The following is a 13,633-nucleotide window of genomic DNA, read 5'->3' as shown; positions in this document are numbered from 1 at the left end:
TGTGTGATCTAATGTCAGTACAGATACAGCTGCTCTGTGACGGCCTCAGAGGTTGTCTGAGAGAATATTGGGAGCAGCAACACCATGAAGTCCAAAGAATACAGCAGACAGGTCAGGCATAAAGTTACTGAGAAATGTAAAGCAGGCTTAGGCTACACAAAGATTTCCCAAGCCTTGAACATCCACGGAGCACTGTTCAAGCCATCATTCAGAAATGGAAGGAGTATGGCACAACTGTAAACCTACCAAGACAAGGCCGTCCACCTAAACTCACAGGCCGAACAAGGAGAGCGCTGATCAGAAATGCAGCCAAGAGGCCCATGGTGACTCTGGACGAGCTGCAGAGATCTACAGCTCAGGTGGGGGAATCTGTCCACAGGACAACTATTAGTCGTGCACTGCACAAAGTTGTCCTTTATGGAAGAGTGGCAAGAAGAAAGCCATTGTTAACAGAAAACCAGAAGAAGTCCCGTTTGCAGTTTGCCACGAGCCATGTGGGGGACACAGCAAACATGTGGAAGAAGCTGCTCTGGTCAGATGAGACCAAAATGCAAAACGCTATGTGTGGAGGAAAACTAACACTGCACATCACTCTGAACACACCATCCCCACTGTCAGATATGGTGGTGGCAGCATCATGCTCTGGGGGGCTTCTCTTCAGCAGGGACAGGGAAGCTGGTCAGAGTTGATGGGAAGATGGATGGAGCCAAATACAGGGCAGTCTTGGAAGAAAACCTCTTGGAGTCTGCAAAAGACTTGAGACTGGGGCGGAGGTTCAGCTTCCAGCAGGACAACGACCCTGAACATAAAGCCAGGGCAACAATGGGATGGTTTAAAACAAAACATATCCATGTGTTAGACTGGCCCAGTCAAAGTCCAGATCTAAATCCAATCCAGAATCTGTGGCAAGATCTGAAAACTGCTGTTCACAAACGCTGCCCATCTAATCTGACTGAGCTGGAGCTGTTTCAAAGAAGAATGAGCAAAGATTTCAGTCTGTAGATGTGCACAGCTGGTAGAGACAGACCCTAAAAGACTGGCAGCTGGAACTGCAGCAAAAGGTGGTTCTACAAAGTATTGACTCAGGGGCTGAATAATTACACACACCCCACTTTGCAGTTATTTATTTGTAAAAATGTTTGGAATCATGAATGATGTTCGTTCCACTTCTCACGTGTGCACCACTTTGTGTTGGTCTTTCATGTGGAATTCCAATAACATTGATTCATGTTTGTGGCTGTAATGTGACAAAATGTGGGAAAGTTCAAGGGGCCGAATACTTTTGCAAGCCATTGTATATCCGGTTGGTTAGTCATCACTTTGTCCGTCTGTATCTGGATCCCACAGGATCTTAGCTCAGTCATTCTCCACCACTCGTGGGGGCATCTCCCATTTTGACCTCAGGGCTTCCAGGACACACTTGGCACAGATGTTTCTGTACACTGGCGTTCCATGTATGCCCTGCTGCTAGCATCTTACACCCTGCTGTTATGCACTGCAAAAACTCAAAATCTTAGCACGTATATTTGTCTTGTTTCTAGTCAAAATAATCTTATCGCACTTAAGACAAATTGAACTAAAGGGTAACATCCCAGTAAGATATATGAACTTGTTTTTAGACTGTGGCTCTTGAAATAGAAACTTTTCACTTCCATTGATCAATGATCAGGGATGCTAGTATCAGTTATTGAGCAGACATTTCAGGCTCGGGTTGCCCATCTAACATTTTTACTGCCAGGTCATATGTGATCATTAAAGTTTTCAGCTGAATAGATAAGATAAGATAGAACTTTATTAATCCCTCGGGTGGGTTCCTCTGGGAAATTCGACTTCCAAAAAAAAAGCACAGCAACGACCGAAGTTACAGTTACAGAATTGTTATATATATACACACACACACACACACACACACACACACACACATATATATAAATACAGAGACAAATATAAATAAAATATACAAAGGGGATAAATAGAATAAATAGGAATAAAAAATAAAAATACAAGTGAATTGCACATTTCAAGTATTGAGTCTATTGCACTGTTGACTATTTACAAAAAGTATTGCACAAGGTATTGTACAGTGAGGTGAAGAGGCACTACAGCTTAGTTGTTCCCCCCTCCTTTGTCCTCCTGTTTCCCCTCCCTCTCCCCTCCAGAGAGGAGTTAAACAGTCTGATGGCGTGTGGGACAAAGGAGTTTTTAAGTCTGTTAGTTCTTGTCTTTGGGAGAAGCAACCTGTCACTGAACAGACTCTTCTGATTGTTTATGGCCGTGTGCAGAGGATGCCCAGCATTGTTCAGTGTCCAGATGACTGACTTCTGATTGCTTACATCTCTTCCATCTTCCTTTTGTCTTTATTTCCAGTCAGTTCAACTTTAAACCCATTCTTGAAATTTTATTGCAGTTTCTGTAGCTCAGGCTTTGACAGCCTATCGCTCTTGTAAGCGGGCACACATTAGTTTAAATTAAAACCCGTTTTAACTAAAAGTCATTTGTTGAGACAGAACAGGAAGTCTTTGTACTTTCAGTCCACTGAACTTTGCAGTACAGACATTACCCACAGGAAGAGGGTGTACACTGAAATTATCACACACAGATTAAACATTTACTGCAGTGTATCTCAAGGGGAGGAGCGTGGGAGGAGTCTCTCCATGGAATCAAAATAAATATTTGGACAGAGAGTACTCCCACTGTGGCCAAACTGTGGCACATGATGGGAAAGAAACACACCATGAAATCAAGCAGAGGTAAAACATTCAAACTTCGAGCGTTGTCTTTGCTTTTTAATCAGTCGAATCTATGCTGTCCTTTTGTTCTGGACAGTTTAACCTTATGTGCGCTTTATTTTTCTGTTTCCTTATATCAAAACGTGTATCACATTTTTTTGTTTTCTACTGTAAAGCATTTGGGATTTATTTTAACAGAAAGTTGCAGTTGAACAGTGTTGAATTGATTAAATAGTTAAAGTTAATGAATTATAGATTTAAAATGTTTCAAAACTGGATACTTCTAGTAAAAAAGTAGGAAAGATTAATCCCAGTTTATCATTCATACTTCGAATAGCTCGTTCTAGTTTTCCCCGGACTGAGCTGAGCTCCAGGACTTTGTCTTTGAGTGTCTGCAGGATCAACGTGTCCTAGATCATTAAAAAAAAAGGTTTCAGTGACCCATTAGCTGCACTCAAGTACCTGTAGCATACGCTGTTGTGCCCATATGTTCATGAGAGCTGCGTAGATTTGCTCTGAAATCTGGATTTCTCTGGGAGTAAATGGCTTAAGCATGCCATTTCTTTTTAATGTTTGTATTCACTTCACACTGTGACAGAGAAACAAGGACTCCACGTAGCTGGCATATTCGACCACAGATAAGGAGTGTTGTAGATTAGAGGAGGGCGACACTTTGTGTCTCTGACTTTTCAAGTTATTATTGTGGAGCACGTTAGCTGAGTGTGTTCTTGCTCCTTAACAACAGCAGTTACTCTTAAAAATAAAACGTTCTTTCCTGCCAGTTTTCTGTCAGGACTATTGTAATATGAGAAAAGTCCGATAACTATAGAACATCAATAACTGCCTCGGGCCTTAAGGCTATACATGCACTATATGGAAAAGGGTCCTAATGCCACAGGTGTGTAAAGTCAAGCATCTACGCTCTTTACAAACACTGGTGGGTCGTTTTAGAGAGTTCACTGGGGTCGCCGAATGTTGAGGCTCATAAAACCCATAAAAGTCTCCACCGCTCAGCTGGCTCGATACAGCGGAGCTCCAACATCAGCACAAACACTTTAGTCCACAGAGTGTTTCTTCTTACGTAGGAAAGGCACTGCTAAAGTTTACACTGTTTCTTTTCAAATTTAAAGTGGTTGAAACCAATAAGAATTTAGATAAAATAGCCATTTTTATTTATTCATTTATTTATTGTTTAGTTAAATTCGCCCTGGAACAGACTGACAAACCTGGTGACAATGAAGCCTGCCTCTTGCCCAACATCCGCTGGGCCGTGCTCCTGGCTGTCTAAACTGGATAAGAGAAAATGGATGTAAAAGTATTTAAGACAGCCTTTCATTCTCATTCATTTGCTTCATTCTGTATCGGTCTTGTATTTCAGTGACAAGGTGGCACACAGTGGTCTGTTCTTGCTGTGTGTGGTGAGGTGCAGAGATAAAGCTTGAATGCCAGATAAATCCATTTTCTGGTAAATTGCAGTAAAAAAATTGTTACAAGTTTAACGTTTCTGTAAAGTGGAGTTCAGAAGAATGCTGTCCAAGGGGGCGGTACCTTAGTGCGTACTGCTGTACAAGTTGATTCTGATCATCGGGATGTTTTCAGTGAGAGAAACATGTCGTCACTCATCCAGGTGACGTCTTCAGTCCCAGCTGACTGCAGGTTTCCAACCTTATAAACAGGACATCTGCACAATGTAACCAGCACCAGGAACAATGGGCTGTGAGGTCAGTTCCTTGATCATTAATATGCAAATTCTCATGAACATTGATCAGTGGCTGTTGATCAATGTCCATGAGTCCCATTCACAGAGAGTTGGGGAATGGCTGCAATCACAGCATGTAAGATGGCAAAAGATGTATCCTTAGGCCCCCTCCTCGATTCAGAGATGGTCTTTCCCTTGACTCCGCCCTCAAACCAGCGTTCCTCCCTGTCCAGGATGTGAACATCCTCATCATTGAAAGAGTGTCCAGTGTAGGTGTAAATAGACTGCAGAGTCCTGGCCTGACGAGGAGGCTCTTCTGTGTTGTGCCATCCCTCCACCACACCCTTGATAAGGAGAAAGCAGAAGAAGAAAGAGAGACAACAAATGAGTCTCTTATGAAATCTTACTGAATATCAGTTTTGCTTTCAGATTACATCTATAAAACAACACTCATTCATGCAGCGTGATGTCACGCACTTTTGGACGTTTTCAGCTTTCAGGTTTTTGAATTCCTTCAGCTTTTAGAGGACAAAGACTAAAGATAATCAAAGTCAGTCCCTGTTTGATGAACCCTCTACTGAGAGTCACCAGTCACATCCAGCTCTGATTGCTGAGCTGATGCCTCACGGTCTGGCAGACAGAACATTGCAGACTTTCACAGAGCCGCATGTTCAAATTAATAATGCTATCTTGTGTTTTTAATATTAGTATGCTTTAAGGTGCCAACAGCAACTGATAAAGAATAAGCTCAATAACAATTCAAGAATGGGTAATCTTACATATTGTGTGTGTGTGTGTGTGTGTGTGTGTGTGTGTGTGTGTGTGTGTGTGTGTGTGTGTGTGTGTGTGTGTGTGTGAAATAAATGTACTGTTTAAATGTCATACATACAGTTACTTTGATATTTACTGCAATTTCTGCAGGTTTGGTGGCTGACGGTGGTTTGAGAGAGTAAGTCTGCATTTCATTTCATTTCATGCATTAATGCGTTTGACTTGTTTCAGTGGCCATTCCAATTTCACTGTAACAGCTAATAAAATATGATGGTCAGCATGAACATGACCACACACATCCTCTCAGCACTATTTCTGAGTAACTACACAGTTTGACAGGATGTGTTTGACTGTGTGAGAGATCGACACGGCACCGTTTCAGATCCCCCAAAACAAACCAAGACTCTTTTTAAAAAATCAAGTTATAATTGTGCAGCTTTAAAAACAACTAAGCTGACGTTATAATGGCAACATAAGTGACACATCAAACTACAGTTTGTATTTACTTTTGTATTTTCTAATTATTATTTTATTTTTGAATTCATTTCGAACTTAGTGTCCAGGATGGATTTTCTTCTTTCAGATTAGTTTTTAAAGTTTTTGAAAATGTTTAATTTTAGTTTAGTTTTCATTCATTTCAGTGTTTATTATTCTAATGAGGAAATATGTCATCAGCGCAGGTATTACAATAAAAACTAAAGTAAAGGTTACTTTATTTTTTTTTATGATTATTATTTTATTCCATTTTCCAAGTTCCAAATGTAATTTTTAGTTTAGTTTTAGGTAAATATAAAACAAACAGATGCAAACTCAATCTGAACAAACCAACAATAACCAAAATTGACCCGACAGCCTCGAGACACACAAGGGGAAACATAAAACATCAAATGATCTAATAGCAAAAAACACAAGCAACCTTTTAATCGCTTCTTTAACTTAACAGTAAACAAATACAAAATAACAAAGTATATAACTCAAGAATCAGAGACGATTACTTTTGTATTTTTGACTAGTCATTTAGCAAAATGTGGCATGCACCAATCAGCACTTCCTGTAATATTCTAGGGCCCATCCCAGGCTCACTTGATGCCAGCAGACATACCGACCTCCCAGCACCAGTAAAAGAGGGAAAATAAAACACAAGATAAATTTAACAATTCAGTATGAGGAATAAAAGCGAACTAAATGAGTGAACTATACAGGTCATCGGGTGTTCAAGATGGGCTTTACGGCTTCCAACAACTGCTCACACTGTCAGGCAAATACACCAGACAATTACATTCATGCTTTGGTTCTGTCCACCAGTGCAGAAGTTTTGGCGCGAGATATGTGAAGACTTATCGAAGTGTCTGAAATGTAACATTCCAACTTCCCCCTTAGTGTGTTTGTTGGGCAGCTTAGATAATGTCACTACAGAAAAGAATATCGCCCATATGGTTTTCACTGCCCTATGCATAGCCAAGAAAACAGTCCTCATGAACTGGAAAAATAAAAATAATCTTAATTCTAACCAATATAGAAATTATCTATTAGATTACATTAGTCTCGATACAGCCTCTGCCACCACATCAGATCAATTGCTCTGGGCTCCTTCATCACCTAGTGGGGGTGGGGGGTCATAGTTTGGTCCCACCTTTGCTGTTGTGATTGGTGTGGGGGTAGGGACAGGCTTAGGGCGTCGGGGGGTTCCCCAGGAGCAGTGGGGATCGATACCCCGGGTTGAGCCCGGGGTATCGATCATGGCCTATTAAGGGCTCTGTTGACTCTTAGGTGACGGTTTCCTGGTGGCTGCGTGCAGCGGGGCTAGGGGAGGGTCTGTGCTGACGGACGTGGGTTACTGACCTGGTAGCCTGGCTGCCCTTGGGTGGGTGTGAGGTTCTGGGGGCGCTCAGTCTCTGGGCTGGGGTCCTTGCTGGGCCTTGGGGGCTTTGGTCCTGGTTGGTGTGTCGCCAGGGTTGTGGGCGGGTGGGTGCATGGGGGGCTCAGCCCTGGCGCGGGGTGCCGCCAGTGCATCGAGCCACCTGGGGGGCTCTTCAACTGTGGGGGAGGTTGTTACATCTTGCAGGAGCTTTCCTCTCTTCAGGAACTCTCTGCAGGAGGGGGAGATACAGGAGAGGTGGAGGAAGATCTCAGCCTGGGTGTCTATTGTCTTGTGTAGTCTGGAAGATGAGTGGATGACAGGGTGGGTGCAGTTTTCTCTGTGGTGGGGTCGGGTGGGCTGTCCCGGGCTCTGTGGGGCTGGGCGGCGCTGCTGCCACAAACAACCACCACTGCCCTGGTGGGTTGCAGAGTATGGGGGTGCCTACTGGGCTCGGGGGGGACTTGCCCCTCCCTTCCTTCCTTCCTTCCCTCCCCATCTCCAGCTGCCTCCCTCTTCCCGCTCCACCACAACCACCCACACATGCAGGACCTTGGAGTAGGGGTATGTCACCAGGGTGCAGAGGAGGCTACCCCCCCCCTGTCCCCTTCTGGCTGCCTCTGCCTCAATTTTATCCCACAACTTAGACATTCACATTACTCACACTCTCATTACACATACATATAGGATCTTGGGGGTGGGCACAATCACGGAGTCCAAAGTACCATCAGGGTGTACACCCCACCCCTGGCGTCGTTGCCCACCTCTCAATGTTAAATACACGTAGACATTGAGGGCTAGCAGGAGGGACCATGCGCTTACCTGCTGCTCTCTGGCAGGTAGCTCCATGCCCTCCTGGGTTTTAAATGCACCTTAGAACACACATGCATCAACACTACAATGAGCGGGTGGAGGGAGGTTTGGAGTCTTCTCTCACCCCCGTTCTCTGCGGCCTGCTGGAGCGGGGGGGCTAGGAGGAGGAGTTGGCCACCCCCTGGCTTCTGCTCCGCGGCTGCTGAGTGACCCCTCATCTGGGACTCTCCTCAGCTCTTGTGTGGCCCCCCCCACACCCTCTAGCAGATGAAGGAACCTTTTAAAAACAAGCGCGTCCATGCTCACAGGTGTACACACGGGTGCTCGCACACACAAACTACACCCTTTTTGGCTCCTACCTCAAAGCACACTGTGTTCTGTTGATCTTATGTGCTGCACAATAATATTCAATATTTAGTATTTACTGTTACATTCACATAGATCATCACGATGATGTTGTTTATTATATTGCTCTCTTTTTTTTGCTTGTTTTCTCTTTTTTCTTTCTCAGCTGGTGATTGATAGATGCATTTTTGTCTGTTTGTTTTTTGTTTTTTGCCCTTTATCCCCGTCCCTCTTCCCCGCTGTTTTTCTTTCCCCCAGTCACGTCTGTCCCGTGTGTAGCAAGTGAAAATAAAATAAAATAAACAGTAAAAGGTGAATCGAATAGACCAATACAGCGAGGCTGGGACGGCCCAGTTGGTAAAGTAAATCCGTTGGGCATCTTTCTTTGCCTTTAGACAAAAATTCTGATGCAAAAGAACCAAACGGGACAGGCGGGAAAAAAAGAAAAAAGAACTAAATGTGAACGCGGCAAGAAGATTATGGTTCAACATTTTTGTTTTCTTTATGTTCATGTATGTCGTGATGTGCAATGTGTATCAAAACTAACACAACACCAGTGTGTTACGTGACCCCTAGATGCACGGTGTTACCAACTTTACAGATGTGTAACTGTCAGTGACTCTACCACCGTTTGAATGGCTCAGCATGCTGACTTTTGGAACCGTGTAATCTTTAAAACTCTCGATACAAGATCAGACCATTTATTAAATATGTAAAGTGCACTTTGCATAAACTTTACTGCATTACATGTAGAAAGCAACTAGAAGCAACACCGTGATTACAGTGCATTACTGCACACACTGTATTGCACACAGAGCGAGAATTACTTTAATAATTTCCATTAAAACCTACTATGAAGTTGTAATTAAAGTACATGTCTCTCTTTTAAGGAAATTTACATTTAATCCTAAAGAGGGAATAGACAACCCAGCGATGGTCATCACAGATGATGCAGGTACCCCGCTTGCCTGTGTAGTAGCCATTGGGCAAAGCCTGCTTGCTTTATGACAGCTCTCTTGTGTCTCTTCTGGTTCAGGCTCTGTGTGGACGCCCATCCCGCGCTCGTGTATCCTTAAACGCGAGGATGGCGAGTTCTACGGCTTCCATCTGCGTGTGGAGAGGGGCCGTCAGGGACACATAATTAGTCATGTGGTATCAGGTGGGGTCGCAGAGCGTAGCGGCCTTCGAGACGGAGACAGACTGCTAGAAGTCAACAACTGCTATATTGATGATGTTCCTCACCCTGAGGTAAGACAAGCTTCCTTCATAGTTAAATAGAAACCAGAGAAGCAACACAAAGCTGTCTAACTGGATCTGTCACGTTTCCAAATGTATAAATCAGGTGGCTAGGAAGATAAAGGTAAGCGGACGCCAGTTGTGTTTATTAGTGCTGGATGGAGAGGATTATGAACGGGCTGTGTCCCGAGGTCAGGACCTGCAACGTCTGGCCCACATGGATGAGAGCTGCAAACCACCCAGGCTTTGTCACATCACCAGGGATCCTGTCTCAGGTCTGGGCATCACCGTTACTCCTTTGGAAGGTAAAACGTCTCCCTGTAATCACAAGAAGCCTAAGATTTGAGATCAGATGTCCGGGTTGAAGTCTGTGCAGTGTTATTCAGATGCTGCTCCTGTTTCGGCTCCGTAGGAGAGAAAGGTTGCTTTGTAGTGAACCCAGTGGCAGGAGGTGCAGCTGAAAAGGCAGCGGTGCGTCAGGGAGATCGGCTGGTGTGGATAGACGGAGCGATGGTGTCTGATCTCACACACTCCGCACTCAGCAAAATGGTTTGTGGACTTTTTGTAACTGTGTGATGCAGCAGATAATACATCAGGTTATCTTTGGTCTAACAATAATATCTCCATATATTTTATTGTAGATGAAGAAATGTGGTGATCACATCACCATCTTAGTGATCGACAGCGAGAGTGAAAAGAAGTACACGCAAAGGCGGCTCCCCGTCCTGCCCACCATGGCTACCCCTCATCAGCTACCTTATAGAGCCCGAACACTCCACCTGACCTCTGTGTCTGAGAGCTTTGGTTTTCTTCTACGGCTGGAGAAAGTGCCATCAGGACGCACATGTGAGATGATGAAAAAATGCTGAAAACTGAATTATTTTCACTGTTTTGCTGTTAAATAAACTGGGTACATATTAACCAACAGATCACGTCCTGCGTGAAACGACCAGAGGCAGTCCTGCAGAGAGGGCGGGTGTGAGGGATGGAGAGCTGCTGCTGGAGGTCAACGACGAGTCAGTGGAGTCACTGAAGCACGAGGAGGTTGTGGACAGAGTGAAGCTGAGCGGACGAGAGGTCCGTCTCACCACCATCACTCCCAAGGGGCTAGAGTTTTATACGCAGGTGGCCATCACTTACCACATACGTGCACTGCTTTTCCAGTTGATTCAAGTGTACATCGAGGGTGGTGCACCCATTTGGAGGCCACACCTGGTACTGGGATATTGTTACGTCTTTCCTTTGTTTTCTCTCCTGCAGCTGGGTCTGTCTCCACTTCTTTTCTGTGAGGATGATGCAGCTGATGAAGGAAAGGAGAGTAGTATGCTGACTTCTGTAGAGGAGAACTCACCACCAAAGGAAACGCATGCCTCAAGTCATCTTAGACTCTGCTCTCTCCAGAAAGGCCCTTTGGGATTTGGCTTTAAATTAGGCTGTGACCCACAGAGTCCTGGGACTTTCATCAGTCAGGTTTTAGTGTTCTTTTGCATAAACACACACACAGAAAAGTCATAAGCTTCAGTTTTGTGTCAAATCTTGTAAACTTTTTTTTACTTGGCCTCGTAGGTTGCTTCTGGGGGTCCTGGGCAGAGTGCTGGACTGCTTGTGGGTGACGTAGTGATGGAAGTCAATGGACAAAGTGTGGATGGAAAACCTCTGGAAGATGTGACTATGCTTGTGGAAGAAGGTGGGCACATTCCTTCATTGCTAGTCACACATACGACACGCTACACCAAGATGGAACAGACTGAAGCACCCAGCAAAGATGTCACTCGCACAGAGGTGGCAAAACAGTTTTTAACTTTGTGTTTGTATCTCAGCAGGAGGAAGAAGATAACGAGATCTCAGCTTTGTGAGCGGAACAGATATAAACCTCGAAGACATTTCCCAGCACGATGCTCCCACTCAAGAATTCCAGATTTTAATCCTTGCCAACATTTTCAACACACAACTTCACTTAGATAGGATGCAATCAAACTAGAAACCAAATGCTTCACGGCTTAAACGACTCTCTGGTTAAACAACAACAAATGGCCCTCCCCCCTCCCATACCATGGTGGACTTGAAGCTCTTTCCCCCCACGACCACTGCTTAAACAGTTTTTTGTGTTTAATGCTACTTTAAACACCTGACTGATCAAATTCTCCCATCACAAGAAAGATTTTTGAAAGCCTGAAACAGACCAGATGCAAGTACGAGAGCTCTCTCAGATGACAGAACCCTTTAAAGGCATTTGTATCATATTTGATACATTTAATAGTTTTTGGGACTTGTGATCTTTTCCCCTGAAAAAGCAAAATGAATAACACAAAACATTCTTGAGCAAAGATTAAAAAACAAAAAGATGTAGCAAATATTGTGCAATTAAATCAATTTCATCAACACTCCAATAAAAAAATAATGATGTTCAGGCTTTATTAATAACACTGAGTGTTGCAGGCAGGATTGGACCCAAACGAGGTGAACTTAAGAAACTCAGTTTATTACAGGAAAATAAGAAGAACAAAAACTAACTGAACTGGGAAAACAAATAAACTAACAGGCAGGCAAACAGAAGACACAACGAGACCGAGGGTGAGCAGACATTAACAAAGGAAACACGGGGCTTATATACACAGGGACTAGTCAGGGAATGGAAAACAGCTGGGAGGGATTGGACTGACGAGGTAAAACTGAACACTCTGACACCAGACACGGACCTTCAAAGTAAAACAGGAAACAAGAAACAATTTACAAGGACGCAGACTGACACCGATCTAAATCTAGAATAATAATCAAAATAGCACAACTACAGAACCAAAACATAAATCATAATACAGAAATATACCAAAATATAAGAAACTGACCCAGAACCGTGACAATGAGGAGAAGAAATCACACTTTTGTTGTGGCTTTTCATAACAGGTGAATTCTCCAGAACAGTCCCACATATACGATACACATAAAAGTAGAAACACAATTCAAACTACAGTAATATGCACATTTTATTGTATTTTTTCTAAAACAACGTTTATCTGAAAATGTCATTTACATCAGTGAAAACGCACTTGGAGTGCAGAGGATGCTTTTTTAGTGCCTGTAATGAACTGCACAGACAAAGACACAAAACAAAGAAAATGAAAATGATAATCAAGTTTCCAGTGATTGTCTCCTTTCAGACTATAATTCCCAACTTTGTACATCTACAAAAATTCTTTAGTCTAGATTTTCAGCTTTCCTCCTTCCAGCTCACTCATCCTCCCAACGTTTGATGATGTAGTTTGTTTTTTTAAAAGAAAATAAAATCCTGGAGACTTTGTTTTGCAGCAAAACAAAACAGTAATCATTGTTTAACAAAATATGAACATTTTATTGGGCAAAATGAGCTACAAGGTGAAAAAAAATCAAAAAGGAATGTTTCCATATGAGGAGGCTAATACGACTAATGCAGTTATTCATATATACATATGTGTATATGTGCTTCAAGAAAGCAGAGGATTAACCATACAAAGAAACAATATGTTCTATGATTTTCTTTAAGCAGGACAAAATGATTAGTGAAACTAAAATATAACAGCTGGTCACTTTTAACAGGAGAAACCTTCGGTAAGAACCAGGCTCAGAGAGGAGCAACCAGGCTCCGGCTGGGGGTGAGGGGAGACAGGAAATGAGAAACAAAACGAGAGCAGAGAAAAACAGGACAAAACACACACGACAAGCGTTGATGACAATCAGCAGTGATGTCCAAACACACTGTGAGTGAGACTGAAACACTCAGTGCACTGAGCATCGTCCCATGATGCACTGAGCAACAGTCTTGGGCTATAATTCTTATCCAAGTGATCCATCAAGGAGGAAGGTTTAGAGTCTAATCTGCGTCTGCATGTCTCGGGATGTTGTCACCAGGATAAAAAAATACTATTAAAAAATGAGTTGGACTGTTCCAAAAGCCAGTGTCAGCCTCTCCCTGACAGCTCCACTTTATGCATGCTTATTAATCTGTCACACCATCAGTGGCTCGTGGTCACTTAAAGCCTATGTACTACAGAGGCAGAGCAGCATTCAGTCCTAGCTGCCTTTCCTGGCAGATCTCTGCTTTCTCTGCAGCGAGACAGCTCAAAACCTTTTATCAGTCTTTCCTGACCTGGTGCTCCTATATAATCTGCTGTGATGGGAAAAGCTTGATTTACATTAAAAACATCT

The 13,633-nt window shown here is 43.3% G+C and overlaps 1 protein-coding gene across 5 annotated transcripts; it reads left to right on the top strand.

Annotated features, from left to right (window-relative positions):
- Nucleotides 1-2,702: 2,702 nt before the first annotated feature.
- On the top strand, nt 2,703-12,037 carry nherf4b (NHERF family PDZ scaffold protein 4b). Of its 5 annotated transcripts, none has more exons than XM_085364246.1 (12): nt 2,703-2,750; nt 4,357-4,450; nt 5,350-5,377; nt 9,106-9,170; nt 9,252-9,463; nt 9,558-9,756; nt 9,864-10,000; nt 10,093-10,297; nt 10,380-10,576; nt 10,712-10,921; nt 11,018-11,138; nt 11,272-12,037. In XM_085364246.1, the coding sequence occupies exons 4-12, from the start codon at nt 9,149-9,151 to the stop codon at nt 11,286-11,288; spliced, it is 1,320 nt and encodes a 439-aa protein (XP_085220372.1). In that variant the 5' UTR covers nt 2,703-2,750; nt 4,357-4,450; nt 5,350-5,377; nt 9,106-9,148; the 3' UTR covers nt 11,289-12,037. The 5 variants fall into 5 exon arrangements, with proteins under 5 accessions (XP_085220372.1, XP_085220371.1, XP_085220370.1 ...); XM_085364245.1 differs by lacking the exon at nt 4,357-4,450 and having other exon boundaries at nt 2,706-2,750; nt 9,558-9,575; nt 9,648-9,756; XM_085364247.1 differs by having other exon boundaries at nt 2,716-2,750; nt 4,406-4,450.
- The last annotated feature ends 1,596 nt before the right edge of the window (nt 12,038-13,633 follow it).

Source organism: Diplotaxodon limnothrissa, linkage group LG10 (genome assembly GCF_057381915.1).
Source record: "Diplotaxodon limnothrissa isolate DT_005_m linkage group LG10, D_limnothrissa_male_GT1.1, whole genome shotgun sequence".
Classification (NCBI taxonomy): domain Eukaryota; kingdom Metazoa; phylum Chordata; class Actinopteri; order Cichliformes; family Cichlidae; genus Diplotaxodon; species Diplotaxodon limnothrissa.
This window is presented reverse-complemented; position numbering and strand designations above follow the sequence as displayed.